General features: G+C 39.2%; 1 protein-coding gene, 1 long non-coding RNA gene and 1 pseudogene across 2 annotated transcripts in view; 1 reads left to right on the top strand and 2 right to left on the bottom strand.

The window, feature by feature from the left end:
• The window catches only part of SLC12A2 (solute carrier family 12 member 2), a 109,041-nt gene extending 102,711 nt beyond the window's left edge, over positions 1-6,330 (top strand). The window contains exons 26-27 of the mRNA XM_027098712.1: positions 2,087-2,154; positions 3,398-6,330. Coding sequence (XP_026954513.1) covers positions 2,087-2,154; positions 3,398-3,533 — 204 coding nt within the window. The 3' untranslated portion in view covers positions 3,534-6,330. The remainder of the gene's footprint in view (positions 1-2,086; positions 2,155-3,397) is intronic.
• The window catches only part of LOC113615836 (uncharacterized), a 42,830-nt gene extending 27,581 nt beyond the window's left edge, over positions 1-15,249 (bottom strand). The window contains exons 1-2 of the long non-coding RNA XR_003431134.1: positions 15,039-15,249; positions 14,041-14,244 (exon numbers count right to left, since the gene is read on the bottom strand). This is a non-coding gene — a long non-coding RNA (uncharacterized LOC113615836). The remainder of the gene's footprint in view (positions 1-14,040; positions 14,245-15,038) is intronic.
• An 822-nt stretch (positions 15,250-16,071) lies between these two features.
• Positions 16,072-16,169, bottom strand: LOC113617749 (uncharacterized; annotated as a pseudogene).
• Positions 16,170-16,865: the final 696 nt, after the last annotated feature.

The following is a 16,865-nucleotide window of genomic DNA, read 5'->3' as shown; positions in this document are numbered from 1 at the left end:
AAAGACCTGTATGCAGAAAATTATGACACTGATGAAAGAAATTAAAGATGATACAAATAGATGGAGAGATATACCATGTTCTTGGATTGGAAGAATCAACATTGTGAAAATGACTCTACTACCCAAAGCAATCTACAGATTCAATGCAATCCCTATCAAACTAACAATAGCATTTTTCACAGTACTAGAACAAAAAATTTCACAATTTGTATGGAAACACAGAAGACCCAGAACAGCCAAAGCAATCTTGAGAAAGAAAAACGGAGCTGGAGGAATCAGGCTCCCTGACCTCAGACTATACTACAAAGCTACAGTAATCAAGGCAGTATGGTACTGGCACACAAACAGAAATATAGATCAATGGAACAGGATAGAAAGCCCAGAGATAAACCCATGCACATATGGTCACCTTATCATTGATAAAGGAGGCAAGAATATACAGTGGAGAAAAGACAGCCTCTTCAATAAGTGGTGCTGGGAAAACTGGACAGGTACATGTAAAAGTATGAAATGTGAACACTCCCTAACACCATACACAAAAATAAACTCAAAATGGATTAAAGACCTAAATGTAAGGTCAGACACTATCAAACTCTTAGAGGAAAACATAGGCAGAACACTCTATGACATAAATTACAGCAAGATCCTTTTGAACCCACCTCCTAGAGAAATGGAAATAAAAACAAAAATAAACAAATGGGACCTAATGAAACTTAAAAGCTTTTGCACAGCAAAGGAAACCATAAACAAGATGAAAAGACCACCCTCAGAATGGGAGAAAATATTTGCAGATGAAGCAACTGACAAAGGATTAATCTCCAAAATTTACAAGCAGTTCATGCAGCTCAATATCAAAAAAAACAAACAACCCAATCCAAAAATGGGCAGAAGACCTAAATAGACATTTCTCCAAAGAAGATATACAGATTGCCAACAAACACATGAAAGGATGCTCAACATCATTAATCATTAGAGAAATGCAAATCAAAACTACAATGGGATATCATGTCACACCGGTCAGAATGGCCATCATCAAAAAATCTACAAACAATAAATGCTGGAGAGGGTGTGGAGAAAAGGGAACACTCTTGCACTGTTGGTGGGAATGTAAATTGATACAGCCACTATGGAGAACAGTATGGAGGTTCCTTAAAAAACTGAACATAGAACTACCATATGACCCAGCAATCCCACTACTGGGCATATACCCTGAGAAAACTGTAATTCAAAATCATGTACCAAAATGTTCATTGCAGCTCTATTTACAATAGCCAGGACATGGAAGCAACCTAAGTGTCCCATCAACAGATGAATGGATAAAGATGTGGCACATATATAAGATGGAATATTACTCAGCCCTAAAAAGAAACGAAATTGAGTTATTTGTAGTGAGGTGGATGGACCTAGAGTCTGTCATACAGAGTGAAGTAAGTCAGAAAGAGAAAAACAAATACCGTATGCTAACACATATATATGGAATCTAAGAAAAAAAAAATAGTTCATGAAGAACCTAGGGGCAAGACAGGAATAAAGACACAGACCTACTAGAGAATGGACTTGAGGATATGGGGAGGGGGAAGGGTAAGCTGTGACAAAGTGAGAGAGTGGCATGGACATATATACACTACCAAACGTAAAACAGATGGCTAGTGGGAAGCAGCCGCATAGCACAGGGAGATCAGCTCGGTGCTTTGTGACCACCTAGAGGGGTGGGATAGGGAGGGTGGGAGGGAGGGAGACGCAAGAGGGAAGAGATATGGGAACATATGTATATGTATAACTGATTCATTTTGTTATAAAGCAGATACACACCATTGTAAAGCAATTATACTCCAATAAAGATGTTAAAAAAAAAAAAAACTGCAGTTGGTTATGAGAGGAACCAGTGGTGTAAACTAAATCTACTTTAAGTTGTAACTATATTTGGATAGTGCAAAGCATTAATTTTTTTTTAAATTCTGGAAAGATATTTTTATTATACCAAAATTGATTTTGGTTTCTTTTTGTCTACTTAATAGCTTTATGAACCAGGGTAAATTCCCGTTTTCAAAAGGTCTAGTAATGACTTTGTTCTGTTTTATTTCAGACATACCGGCAGATCAGGTTAAATGAATTATTAAAGGAACATTCAAACACAGCTAATATCATTGTCATGTAAGTAATACCTATACAAAGATTTCCTTGGGTATTCACTTTATGATAATTCAATTAGGATTCATTTCTATTACCAAGTATATATAACATCCATAATGACTTTGTGGTTATGAGGAAAAATACTTATTAAATATACTTTGCTTTAAGCATATGAAGAAATCATTTAAGATAGGAGGAAAGAAAAACAAAAATATTAACCTTAAGCTTGCATGAATCTAAGTACTTCTTTATCATAATAGTTTAATCTGCGATTTTTCCTTTATCCTTTTTCCCACTTTTAAAAAATCCCTTAGCTTTGGAAACACCACAGCATAGCCATCAACGTTTGTGGGGTATGAGGGCTGCAAATTAAAACGTCGATCCCAGGCAGCTTCTTCATAGAAATAACTCCATCAAGTTACGTGGAGGATTAAATTTAAAAAGTAGTTCCTATCTCAATTCCCACCAAGTTCCCACACACAAAATTTACATCTAAATGCACTGTCTTCACATTGAATCGGTGCTTATGCTTACTCTGGCTTTTCCTCCACTAAACCAGGTTAGCTAGATCTTTCTTGAACCCAAATTTTCTCAGTCCTGGAGCCTGGGCCCTTATATAGGTGAAGAAGGCTCAGATCTCTGAAACATGCCAAATGATGAAATAAAGTAATACCAAAGGATTGTTAGTTTGATTAACAACAAATATTTAATACACCAGAAAATTTCAGATTTTGCTGATGATAATTAAGTATCTGTAATGGAAGTCACTAAAACATAGAAAGCTGGAGAGAGACACTCTGTGGAGCAACTGGACATACTATCACTATGTACAAATGTAAATGAGAGTCCAGAGAGAGATAAAGGAAATTAAACATTAATATGTAGAATTATGTTTGAATTTCATTTGTCCATGTATAGATACCACTATCGAAATTCAGATAGAAGAATTTCTATCTAAAAGAATTCTAAGGGGAAATTTGAGGTTTAATGTTAGATACCAGATGTGTTAGGGTTTATAGAAATATTTATTTGCTATTCTTATTTTTGAGAAATATTTTGTTCAAACTTGAAAAAAATGGGAATAATTATATGTGAGTATAGTAGTTACTACACTATATGCAGAATTTCCCTGCACTCAAAAATATTCTGTAACTATAGTAATTTTTAGTTACTATTACTGTGACTTAATTTGTAATTCTTACTACATTTTATTCTTCTCAACGTAAATACATTGTCTAATTTCCTTTCTTTTTTTGATAACCAGGAGTCTCCCAGTTGCACGAAAAGGTGCTGTGTCTAGTGCTCTCTACATGGCATGGTTAGAAGCTCTATCCAAGGACCTACCACCAATTCTCCTAGTCCGTGGGAATCATCAGAGTGTCCTTACCTTCTATTCTTAAATGTTCTGTCTGCACAGTGGACAGCCCTCCAGACGGTACTTCAGTGCCTAGTGAAGTAACTGCTATCACTGAAATCTTCAATGACACGTTAACATCACAATGGCAAACTGACTTATTTTCACTATTTCATTAATTTGAAAGCACACAGAGAAGTTGCTCCATTGCTATGTGTATGGAGACTTCAGTTTTAGTCAATTCCTTATCTCTATCTTAGTGAATGATGATTCCTTGTTGTTGGACTGAAGCTTGTGAGAGTAAAGTTTTCCTTTGCTACTTGAATAGCAATAAAAGTGTGTTAGTTTTTGATTGATGAAAGGAGTACAAAAAGCCTTTAGCCTTGAGGTGCCTTCTGAAATTAACCAAATTTCATCACTATATCCTCTTTTATAAATTTGTAGAATGTCAAACTTTGCCTTCAGCTATTTTTATTTCTAGTCTCTTTCACCTTAAAATAAAATGGACACTGCTTTTCTTTTTCCATTGACCAATTAGTGTTGAGTACTGTATGTTTTCTATTACTTTTGTAAAGGTGTCTGTCAGATATTAAAGGTGAGAATTAGGGCGAGTTAATGAAAATGCAAGAAAAAAAATGGGAACCAAAAAGTGACCCCAAGTTTAGGTTTTCATGAATCTGTATCAATGTAGATCTAGGGGAAAAAAGGCCAAATAGACTTCTTTTTTTTAAACCTCTAATTGGCTGTTATTTATATCTTATTTGATTACTATTTCTTGAAACCTTAGGGAAGGTTGAAGATTTATCCAGTACTTCTATATACCATGCTGAAAAATCACATATTGTCATTCTTTAGACAAACATCTTTAAGATCGGTAGACAAAAATCTTTAAGATCGTTTGTATTTATTAGAAGAAAGATCTGTCCTAATTTAGAGTTTTCCTCAAATCTGAGGAACTTTTACGAAATGCTAGAAGACTTTTCTGGAGGAAAATTAGACAAAGCATTGTTGTTTAATAGAATATTTCAATAAACACATGGAATATCACTATATCATCCTTTTTATAAATAATTAAAATATTTAGTGTTTCATTGAATGGTTAAATGGACCACTGGTTTCTTAGTGAAATGTTTTTAGGCTCAATTCATTCAATTGTCAAGCTCATAGTCTTAATTAATATACTCAGGTTTGAACAGATTATTCTGAACATTTAAATTTAATCCATTCTTAATACTTTAAAACTTTTGTGTTAAGAAAAACTGCCAGTTTGTGCTTTTGAAATGTCTGTTTTGACATCATAGTCTACTAGTACCGTTTTGACAGTGCATTATGTACTGTTACTAAAAGCTTTATATGCAATTATTAATGTGAAGTTTTCCATTTTTTATTCAAGGAAGGATTTCCTAGAAACATTTCAAGGGATAATATGTCTACATATCTGTATGTGTGTGTGTATATGTATATGCATACACAGATGCATATGTGTATTTATAATGACATGTTGCTGGTTTTTTGCATTTTAAAGTGATCAAGATTCATCAGATTATATTTTTTTGTTTCAGTAAACATGAGTTCACAGATTGAAAGACAGGTTTCATGGAGAAGAAAGGTGATCATTTGAAGGGCATATAACTTCACACAGTTATCATTCAGTTAGAAAATGGAGAACATTTCATCTAAAGTACTGTTCAGTGTGTTCATTGGTATAAGTTTCACTGGTGCAGAGTTTATGTAGGTTTTCATGAATCTTGATAGAAATCTATAAAATTACTACTGTTGTTCAGTAGTGCAATATTTTTGCTGCATGAGTATGAACTAAGTTAACACCATAAAAGAGATCTGATAATAATTTTAAATTCAGAATGTTAAGAGAATGAGGTAATTGTTTTTCTAACAGTTTTTTCCAATGTTATAACTCATAGCATTGTACCATTTATTGGAGGTTTTGTAGTGTTTGGAGGGAAAGACGGTAGAAATGTCATATTATTCAGTAAACAATATGTTTGAACTTTTAAAATGGTTAATAGGGCATAACTGAGTGCTGCTATCTTGAAATGTGCACAGGTACACATACTTTTTTTTTTTTTTAAGTTTTTCCCATTCAGGAAAACATCATTGTGATCTATACTGCAGGAACCAAATGTCGTGCATCGTACATATGTGTATAAAGTACATAAAATATATCTAAATATGCATAATGGGGGAGGGTAATATTGTCTGTGAAATAATGTTAAGAAGCTTTTCACTTTAAAAAATAATGCATTACTTTCACTTAACACTAGATACCAGGTCAAAATTTTCAAGGTTGTTGTAGTGCTCTAATAAATTTCAGCAATTAATTCTTAGAGATGCTAGCTAGTGTTGAAGCTATTCTACTCTATTTTATTTATGCTGAATTTCATTATTTTAATGCCAAAATTTTTTAAGTTCTAATCATTGGTGATAACTTGGAAATAAATAATTATGTAATGGCATATGACACGTCATTATTTCTATAGGTAAAAATTCAGTGGGTTTAGAGAATGGTGGTGTTAAGGTGATTATTAACAGTTAATTAAATCAAATATTTATTTGTTACATTATTTCATTTGTATTTTAGGTTTCCTTTTACATTCTTTTTTTATGCTTTCTGACATTACATATTTTTAAAGACTATGGAAAAATAATTTAAAGATTTGAGCTCTGGTGGATGTTTATCTACTAAGTTTGAAAATGTAATATTTTGATAATACTGTACTATAACTGTCAACAGAAATGCTTTTCTAATGTTTTACTGTTGAGTATTGCAGTTGCTGCTTTGTACAGAGGTTACTGCAATAAAGGAAGTGGATTCATTAAAACAATTTAATGTCTACTCTTATATTTTATAAATCTATGTCAACTTTGTGATTTAACCACATTTATACAATTTACTTCATGGATGTCTGAGTTTTTAAAATGGCTTTAATACTTTAAAGTATTAAAATACTTTACTTTAATATTCACGCCTTGGAAAAGTTGTTTGAAATTTTTCACTATCCTTAAGCCTTTGGAATAATCACTAGTTATATTGACAGTGAGACTGAGCCATATCAGATGCAGCTCATTTTGATATTTTGTAAATGATTTAACTTTTCTAATTCTGCTTTGTCTTTTGGTTAAGTCACATGGTTATGAATGAGGAAACTAGAAGATTAAAATGGATTCATAGCCCCTGAGTATAATCTGATTCTTTTCTAAGATTTTTGGCAAAGCTAATTTACAGTTTTACAAAGCATTTTCACTTTATCATTTGAACATTACAGTAGGTGTGTTATATGTTCAGGATAGCTATTTCTCTCTCTTCTACTATTTAGCTTGGAGCATTGTAGCAAATTCCCAAGGTCATGTCAACAAAGGATGTTGGCCTAGAGCACAGATCTTTCATCTTCAGGGATGTCGCCATTATACATTCACTGCTGCCTGATCCATAACTTAATGGCTGGAATAGATTGGTCATCTCCAAACTACTCATATTTATCTGCCCAGCAAGTGTGTGCTCAGGTAATGCAAATTACAGTTACAAGTATAGATTGGCCACAGGCTACCTAATAGATCTGAAACAAATGTAAGTGTCCATTGTATGATCTTTGCTTTTTGCTTATTCTCCAATAAGCTGCTGTTCGGGCCAGTTTGCTCACTTCTTTGTTTATGTGTATGGGGTGTTTATGAGAATTCAAAGGCAGCTATGAATGTGGCATTTACCATCAGAGCATCCAGTGGTTTTCAAAACAGGAATGTAATTACATATTTGAGCCAGCAGGGTTTTTTCGTTCTTTCACTGGGAATAAAAGATAAATGCTTTGATACACTTCTGTCTTTGTTTATGTATCAACAGGATGTCTGTAGGATCAGAGGAAATAGATGGTAGTTTAACTATCTGAGTAAAGACAGCAGAAGTCCTAGGATGCACTCATCAGAAAGTACTTTTTAGCTAGTTCAGATAGTAGATACATAAAAGGTATTGGTGGGTTAATCAGTTAGAAATACATTTTTTTGTAGACTACTAAAATACCTGAAGAACTCAGTCGTCTTATAGAGTCTGGAGACAATGGTTATAGACCTGTTTTACGTGTGGCACAGGAGTTTCAGGTAGGCTATTAAATGGTAGCATTAAGAACTTCAGCCCATTTTTTCCCCTTGAAGCTACAACTGAATTTTGTGTTACACAACGTTAAGAGTTTGAAACTACTGTTTTAGAGGAAAATGTGAAGACTTCTGAATATGTCTCCTCCTGCAGCCTTACTTGTGGCTGCTGTCCTCACAGATCAGGAACTCATTCGCAAAAATGATGGTGTCTTGTTAACACATATCCTTTGTTCCACTTTTCTGGGATATGAATGCCAATTAGCAAGATACTCTGCCCACAGCTACAAATGAAATTTACTTGTTTAATCCACAGAATAGAATCAGTGATCCATGGATACTGAATGCAAAAACAGACCTCCCAGACTCGGTACTTGTCAAAATTTCATTAGAATACTGCTAATTAAGCTTTGGGGGTAGAGAATTGTGGAGATTTTATTCTGGAAGTGTTAACTTAGTCTGAAAAAGGGAAGTAGTTTACAGGATGATTTCATATCCAGCTCATATCTCTAATAACAGAGCAAAAACTTTTAAAAGTAAGGAGGCAGTGTGTTTTTGATTTACATATAGTACACAGAAGACATATAACAACTACTGCTGTAAGATATGATTGCATATGCTCTTTTAAAATTAAGTCCCAAGTAACCCATTTTTAAAAGGAGGTCATCACAGTTTGAAAAGGAGTGAGCTTTAAGAGTTTATCTGTATGAACAATATAACACAGGTTATTTTTATTTCAAGCACACAACATTTTTGCTTAAGCCATGAAAACTCCTTTGAGGTTCCTAGAAGTGTTAACTAGTCAAGACATTTAAAAGATGACACGAACTATTTGGGAATTGAGGTGGGGGTAGTAGGATGGAAAGTTATACTCCAAGAAAGGTTCATGGATTGTGAAAGACTGCTTTTATGGCTAAAAGTCTTGCATTCATTCTTCCTTCTGGGAAACAGTGAATTGTGAAGAATGGAAGTTAGTTTTTTTGTTGTTTCTTTTTTTTTGTTCTTTTTCCTGAATTTTAAAATCTGTTGATTTTAATCAGCATCTCCTCTTAGCTACGTGGTACTAATCTCAGAGGTATGACCTAACTCTTTCAGGTAGTCTTTCTCTATGGCTGTTCCATCAGTAAAGATAATCCTTTGTTTACTATCCATGCACCTGTGAGTTTAGCATTCTTGACCGTAAATTTCACAGTTGGTGTTTTTCAGAAAATTGAAGATAGGGAAGCACAGATGTATTATGTATTGAAACACTCACTAGAAGAGTGGTTCTCAAACTTTAGTGCATCAGAATCACCTGGAGAGTTTGTTAAAATCTAATTGCTCCTGCCAAACAATCTCTGTTTTGAGTGAAAGTCCTCCCCTTCACAAATGCAGCTTCCCAGTATAACCCTCTCTTTACGGTGGCCTTTGTCCTTTACTCATGCCTTATCTATTGAGTTTCTTCCACAGGGTACACTTATTTCCATGTCCTCAGCTGTGAATTCAGATAATGACCTCCCTTCCACATTCCTCAGTGTTTTCCTTTTATGTTAGATCTTCTTCAGTGGTAGGAATAGAACCTAAAGCACACTAACAGAAAAAGAAGTCCAGGAAGACAGCTCAGTTCAGGGACTCAAGTTTGTGTAAAAGCAGAGACTCTAAGGTTCTGTCTCTACCTTTCCTTCTCTCTCCTTTGCCTCTCTTGGCTTGACTTGATTCTTCAGGTAAGACTGTCACTGCATAATGTGCTCTATGGCTTCTGAAAAATACAACTCAATCCCAGTAGTTCAACAACAACTGTAGTAAAAAGGTGGTATGTTGATGGCTACAATAACCTCATTAGTTTTCAGAAGCCATGCCCTCTTCTTTGGGTTTGCCCTGGAGTCTGGGGTTTATGTAGCCCAGGAAATTAGGGAAGGGACTCAGCTCTTTGGTCTACACCAGTGGCTGGTTCCTTCTCCAAGTGCTGGCTTGCCCAGGTTCCAGAGGTTGATTCAAAGGTGAACAGCTCGCAGGCCAAACCCAAGCCACTGACAGCTTTACTAGGTTTCCAAGCTCTGCAGCCAAATGCTTCAAATCCACTCCCCTCCCTGTCTTCCAACCCAGCCATCCCTGACTCAAAGTTTCTGTTCACAGGGTTATTTGGCAGTGGATTCCTGATTCCCTAGTCTGCAGCAACTCCATTTGCACACCCATCTTGTCCTTTCTCCTTAGGGAAGTATCTCTCCAGAACTCCCTTCCACCCCAGTCCCTGCCCACACTGGGGGGGTCAGCCTCCCTCAACCCCAGAACAAGAACCAGCCTTTCCCTTCCCCTTTCCCTGACAATGGTCCTCATGGGAAAATTCAGAAAAGCTCAGTTAGTAGGCTCCAGATCACAGAAGATTCTGCTTTTCCTACAGTATCTAGAAATGCAATAGCCATTTAGAAATGCATTTAGAATGGTAATAGCAGAGTCTTCCCTCACCAAAATAGGCAGAGTACTGTACTTTTTCTAAAGAAATTGAAAGCAGTTTGGTTGATTTTTCCTACTATGTTGCACTAAATTCTCAGCAGCTCACCCTGTTACCCTTGAACCATGCCCATGCAATGGTAAGCCCCAAAAAGATTTTAAAAGTGTAGTGCAGGATTAACTTCTCTGGAGAAGACATACATTACCCCCAGCCTACAGTAGAGGGAGCCAGTGGGCACTGGTGGCATGGGTATCAGATGGAAGGTCATTACAATAGTTCTAGAGAGAGATGTCAGGGGAGTGGAGGGTATTGAACCAAGTGAGTAGCAGGAAGAATTGAAAGAGTTTAGATTCAGAAAACATACTGGGAAAGAGTTTTTAAAGGCAATAGAATGTAGTGTGGTTAGGAGGAGAGACTAGGGGATGAGGTGAGGATGACATCGAGGTTTCTGGCTTGGGCCACAGGTGGATGGTGAAATTGAAACAGGAAGCCGAGCAAGTCCGGGGAAAGGTGTGCATGTGGGAGGAAGATAAAGGAGCTGTTTAGAACATGAGTTAAAGATAAGTTTCAGGGTCTGGAACCCAACACGACAATTAGCTATTGAACACCGAAATAATTTACCAACACAATTGGGACTAGAGCCTTCTTTAGAAGCGATACTTAAATTATGCTGATTTCGTTCCACAGTTACTGTTTACTTAGGTTTTCTATTTCTTGCTGTGTCAGTTTTAATAATCCTTCCTTAAATGTTTATTCCTATGTATTGAAATTTCTAGCAATTCGAGCATGATTTGATAATCTCAAACTTTATACACTTGATATATTCATTTTCTTTTTTACATTTTTTTTCTCCTTTCTCAATTGGATTTGTTTCTGATCCTTAGAAGAGACACTTCTGGATTTATCACTTCCATTAATTTTCTCAGGTGTCACGGCTAAAGAAACAAAAATAGGGAAGCAATGCTCTACATTTAATTCTCCCCTTCCTAAATCACATGGAATATGAGTTTTTTTCCTCTTAATCCCAGAAAAGTACACTCTAAGATACAAATCTATGGAAATAATCGTTAGTTTCCAAAAGGTATCACTATCTTGCAAATAGCAGGATGTAGATAAAGGAAAAGTCATGCTCCTATCTCCAACAGGCTTAAGTATTCCAAAATATCAAAGGTACTCTTCTATTTCACGGCACAACATTAGCTCCTTGGCAGAAAGCTGCACATGAGCTCAGGTTGCACAGAGAGCTGACATGTTCTGTTGGATGAACTTGTTGTACTGGAATAGCTGATAAACAAGAGCTATCTCTTGAACTTAAAAAAATGATGAAGAAGAAAGTCACCAGTATAGTACAGTGAAAGGAATATTATTTTCTGCTCACTGCAGGAGACCATATTTTTTCAGGGAAGTTGAGTATAAATATACTGGAAGGTCCTCTTGTGAGAGGAAATAGAAGTGTAGACGTGGCTTTCCAGAGAGACTGACCCAGGTTCCTGTCCTGACTCTGCTATTTACTGTGATCACAGCCCCTCTAAGCCTTGCTCCTCAACTCTACTATGAGGATAATACTATTCACTTCAGAGAGGGGTTGTGAAATTTAAATAAGTTAAAATATGTAAACAGGTGACATATGGACAGTGTTCAGTTGATGTGAGCTCTTTCTCCCCCATCTCTTCTGAATTAGAAATAAGAAAATACTCAACCACTCCGGGCACCGTGAGTGACGCCATCTTCTTGCTCACCCCTCAGGATAATCCATCACCCAATCTTATTGATGTCTTCCTCCTAAGCAACTCAAATTTCTACCTCTCTCCAACCAATAGATTAGCTATGCCATCAGTTCCGATTTCCAACACTGTGAGACTGACCACGTCAGGCCTGCTCTAATCCTAACGTGATGGTAAGAAAGAGTTCGGGATTATAAAGTCAGGGCAGAGGAATGATTCCCGCACCTGGAGGAGGTGGACCCTTCCTTGGGTACTGATGTGGGCCACGCTTTTGGGCTCCTCTCTCCCGAAGGCTCTCTCCCTCCATATCCCCTGAACGTGGTGGGTGCATTCCTGAGGAACTAGAGGGCCACCTCAGAGCTACATCCACTGACTTGTATCCTTTGCACTGTTTCTTTGCTAAATTCTTCAGCACACCCAAGCGAAGGCCACTTAAAACTAAGTCCAAATCTTTATTCTCTTCTAGTCCTCTAACTCAGACCCGGACTTTGTGGATTAGCCAAAATGATCATATAGTTCACATTATTACAACAGGTTTCTCATTTGTCTCTTTGCCTCTCATATTAATTACGTCATTCTGAAAATGAACTTCTTTAGGTTCATTTTCAGCTCCCACTGTCCTGTGTCTTTAACTCTCTACTCCAGCCAGATTAACCATCTGCACAGAGCTTTTGCTTCCAAGCAGTTGAACATCTCAGTTTCATGAGCTGGTCTGTCCTTGACCTTGCTCTTCAAGAGGAAGCTCAGAATCAACTGCTCTGGGAAGTCTTCTCTGGTGCCACCAGGCTGCATTAGGGGTCCCTCCTCTCTGCTGTGCCCTCTGTGCTCACCCACTTGCCCCTGCCATAGCCTCACCACCGACACTGGAGTTACTTGCTTTGTTCTGTGTTTTACACCATTCTGGGAGCACCCTAGGAGCAGTGACTTTAAGCAGGGCTTACAACATAGTGGGCACTTAATGTTGCTGAATGTCTGAATAAGTGAAATGAATGATGAACAAAAGAACTGGTTTTTTTATCGTATGCACCCTATGGACCATGTAGTTTATTTTGTTTTCCATTTAACCTTGACTGATAGGTGAAGTATTAATACTATCAGGAGTATATGGCACATATTCAAATTATTAGGGCTACCCCTGGATTTTCACATCCTTTCTCTTTTCCACTCCACTCCAACTTCTTCACCGATACTGTAGTATCAGTACATTTTTGGAACTAAGTGGGAGTGGTGAAATATTTAAAAACTGAACGAATCTGTTTTATCATTGTGAAAAAGCATCTGCCATCAATGCCTTGTCTCGCCAAGTACCTGAGGACCAACTGCCTCCCAAACCCATGCTCTTATACATACTTTATGAATGAGAAAATGTTACGTAAATATTACTCATGACTTTTCCCAACTGGCAAAATCCTGCTCTTTCTTTATGACACATCTCAAAAGTCAACTTCTCTGACACCCGTTGCCAAACTCCTTCTGCAGCCCTCTCATCTTTTTTCTTGGGCCACTGGCATTGTTATATATTTGATTTCCCTATTAATTTAACTGACATACTCATTTTCGTATCTCCAGTGGCTTATCTCAGTTGTGAACAGCTAGGAGTTTTCAATATAGGATTTTGGAATTAATTAATTAGTGAAAAAATTAATTATATAGAGAGGAAGGCTGATGATAACAGGAGAATGGATGAATGAAATTACAGGAACAGGAGCCTTATTAGGGCTGGAGCTTTCTGAAATGGGTGATTTGATTTAGTGCTCTAGTGGTAACACCTACACAGTAATGATATGCATAAGATGTATGCTTGAATTCTTGAGACCTAACCTGCCACAACTACTATTTCAATCCAAGAATTTATTTTGTTTCCTTCATGCTAATCACTAGGCTATCATTATTTGCAGAAGGGGTCATTTAATAAGTGGTTATTGGTGGCTGTATCCCTAATACTTAGCACAGTGGCTGGGACATAATAGGTCCTCAGTAAATATAAAGGAGTAGAATCGTGTGAGGGGAGGGAGTGGAGGAGAAGAACGCGAGATGACACCCAAGAACACCGGGGGCTGAGCAGCTGGGCGAGGGCGCCCTCCTTTAAGGCATTTTTAAAAGGTCGATTCCAGGCGATCTGACCCCCAAACTCGGCGCGAGAAGCAAGTTGGGGGAAGGCGTGTCAGGAGCAGCCCTGGGGCTCCAGCCCACCCTTGACAGAGGGCGATAGGGCTGGGGGTGAAATGCTCAAGTCGAAGAGGAAAAGGAGCCAGTGTTTAGTTAGGTGTCAAAGTACTTAAGAAATTACTCACCCGCGTGGCCAAGTCCAGGCACCGGCTGTTATCTCAACTGCCCTTTAAACGCTTTTCTCGGTGGCTTTCGTTCTTTGAGGATTATTGAACAATTCGGACCCACAGGTGCCCGCTGTTCTGAGAAAACTTTGTGTCAAAAAATACACAAAGTGAAGCAAATCCTCATTTGTTGTTAAACCTCCAGTCTTTTGAGAGGTCCTTTTCCTGAAACAGAAGACTGAAGGTTGACATACGCCTCCATTTAGAGGTCCTAAATGGAGCGGGGGATTCTCCTGCTTAACCCGGGTCACGCCCAACTCTGGTGCAGACCAACTGAAGAAACCTTGATAGTTCCGCCCGCCCGCCCTCCTCTCCTCGTTCCCTTCTCTCTCCTTGTCTGCGCCCTCTTCTTACAGTTAGTACAAGTGTAATTATGACTTAGATCGTACCCTTCGGTCTTCTTTTTGACAGTTCTCAAATTTCACCATTTATTTAATTGGAGGGGGAGGGTCTTGAAAATAACGCAACTTTAACACCTTTTATAGTTTTAAAAACATCTTTCTTCCATATTTTGACTTCAGTTTTATCAAATGCCAGTCAGAGCGGAGTGAAGACTGGCTAGGGGGAACCTCGTCAGCTCTTTGCGGTTTAGAGGAGAGGCAAGACAGATCTCGCCCGCACGTGGAGACCCGGCCCCACGAGGCAGCGTGGGCCTCGCCCTCACGTGGAAACCCCGCCCCCACAAGGCAGCGCTCGCCTCGCCCTCACGTGGAGTCCCCACCTCACTGAGCAGCGCGCGCCTCGCCCTCACGTGGACACCGCACCTCGCTGAGCAGCGCGCGCCTCGCCCTCACGTGGAGACCCCGCCCCACGAGACAGCGTGGGCCTCGCCCTCACGTGGAAACCCCGCCCCACAAGGCAGCGCTCGCCTCGCCCTCACGTGGAGCCCCCCCTCACTGAGCAGCGCGCGCCAAGCACTCCCGGGGAGACCCCGCCCCACAGGGCAGCGTGCGCCTTACCCTGACGTGGAGGCCCCGCCCCACAAGGCAGCGTTCGCCTGTCCTCACGTGGAGACCGCACCTCACTGAGCAGCGCTCGCCTCGCCCTCACGTGGAGACCCCGCCCCACGGGGCAGCGTGCGCCTTACCCTCACGTGGAGGCCCCGCCCCACAAGGCAGCGCTCGCCTCGCCCTTACGTGAAGACCCCACCTCACTGAGCAGCGCGCGTCTCGCGCTCACGGGGAGACCCCCCGCCCCACAGGGCAGCGTGCGCCTTACCCTCACGTGGAGGCCCCGCCCCATAAGGCGGTGCGCGCCTTACCCTCACCTGGAGACTCCACCTCACTGAGCAGCGCGCGTCTCGCGCTCACGGGGAGACCCCGCCCCACGGGGCAGCCTCACGTGGAGACTGCGCCTCACTGAGCAGCGCGCGCCTAGCCCGCAGAGGAGCGCTTGGGGCCGCGGAATCCGTGTTTATCCTGACAGGGGCTCCCCCGTGTGGCTCCTGTGGACTGTGAAGTCTGTGACTTGAATGTTTATACTTCAATTCTCTTTTGAGGATGGAAGAAGTTCAGGGTCTTGCCCTCCGGAGCAGAGGAGATACTCTTGTTTTCTTTTTAGCACATTTTTGTCTCTCTCAGAGTAGAAAAAGTTTCCAGGTTTTCTCAGACTAACATGGACTCTGGCAGAGGAATTCAGTAACATCCAGTTTCGAGTAACTGAACTGCCTGGGGAAGCATTTGGGGTAGAATTACCGCAGGAAACCCCAAGGCTGCTGTCACGCGGATGAGGGAAAGGGGAGGTTAAGACCTCGATTAACTGAATACCCACTAGGTGCCAGGCATTTTACGTCATTATTTAATCTTAGAATATCTTAAGTAGGAATTATCCCCATTTTTTAAATTGAAGTATAGTTGATTTACAATTTTAGTTTCAGGTGTACTACAGCATTGTGATTTGGTATTTTTACAGATTATACACCATTAAAAGTTATTACAAGATAATGGCTATAATTCCCTGTGCTGTACAATATATCCTTGTTGTTTATACATTAAAAAAATACGGCGTTTTCCTGACATCCTTGCACAGGGGCCATGCTAATCTTCTCTGTATCCGTCCAATCTCAGTATATGTGCTGCCAAAGTGAACACTGCCATCCCCATTTTATAGACAAGGAAGAAGATCCTCAGAGGCACAAGGTCTCAAAATGATGTAGCGAGGCTCCAAACTGTGACCTAAGTCCAGAGCTTTGCACTAATCAGACCACTTACAAGAAGGCAGCATTTCCTGCTCAACAACCTCTCCTTAGAGATGTCACATTCCAGAGAAATTTCCTTATGTTGCAACTCCAATATCCTTATATCTGTATGGCTCATCTGAGTTATATGTGAGTGTGTCACTTCTGCCTCTGCATTTGTAAAGTGTGTTGCGTTTGCAGATTTCATCTCAAGAATAGTTTTTATGAGTTTTTTTATTTCAGTTTTACTGATGTATAATTGACAACTAAAATTGCAAGATATCTCAAACGTACACAGTGATGATAAACATTGTGAAGGGATTCTCCCCAACTAGTTAATACATCCATTATTATTATTATTATTATGAGTTAATTCATAAAATAAAGTGAGGCCAAGGGAGATGAAGTGACATGCTTAAAATTATTACAACTAGCAAATGGATTTCGTTAAGTCTAGTGATGTGAAAGCCATTTTGATTCTCATATCAGGCTGTCTTACATCTGATTTATAGAGTAGATTTTTAAACATTTGTCAAGTGAGAGCATCACTAAGTTTCCTCCTAACCCTCCAGTTCTGGGAGTTCTGATTTTCTGATTCTTAAGGACTTTC

This window comes from Aethalodelphis obliquidens, unplaced genomic scaffold, assembly GCF_003676395.1.
Source record: "Aethalodelphis obliquidens isolate GAN/ISIS:26980383/991018 unplaced genomic scaffold, ASM367639v1 scaffold4, whole genome shotgun sequence".
Lineage (NCBI taxonomy): Eukaryota > Metazoa > Chordata > Mammalia > Artiodactyla > Delphinidae > Aethalodelphis > Aethalodelphis obliquidens.
Note: the sequence above shows the minus strand (reverse complement) of the source record. Positions and strands in the feature narration are given on the sequence as shown.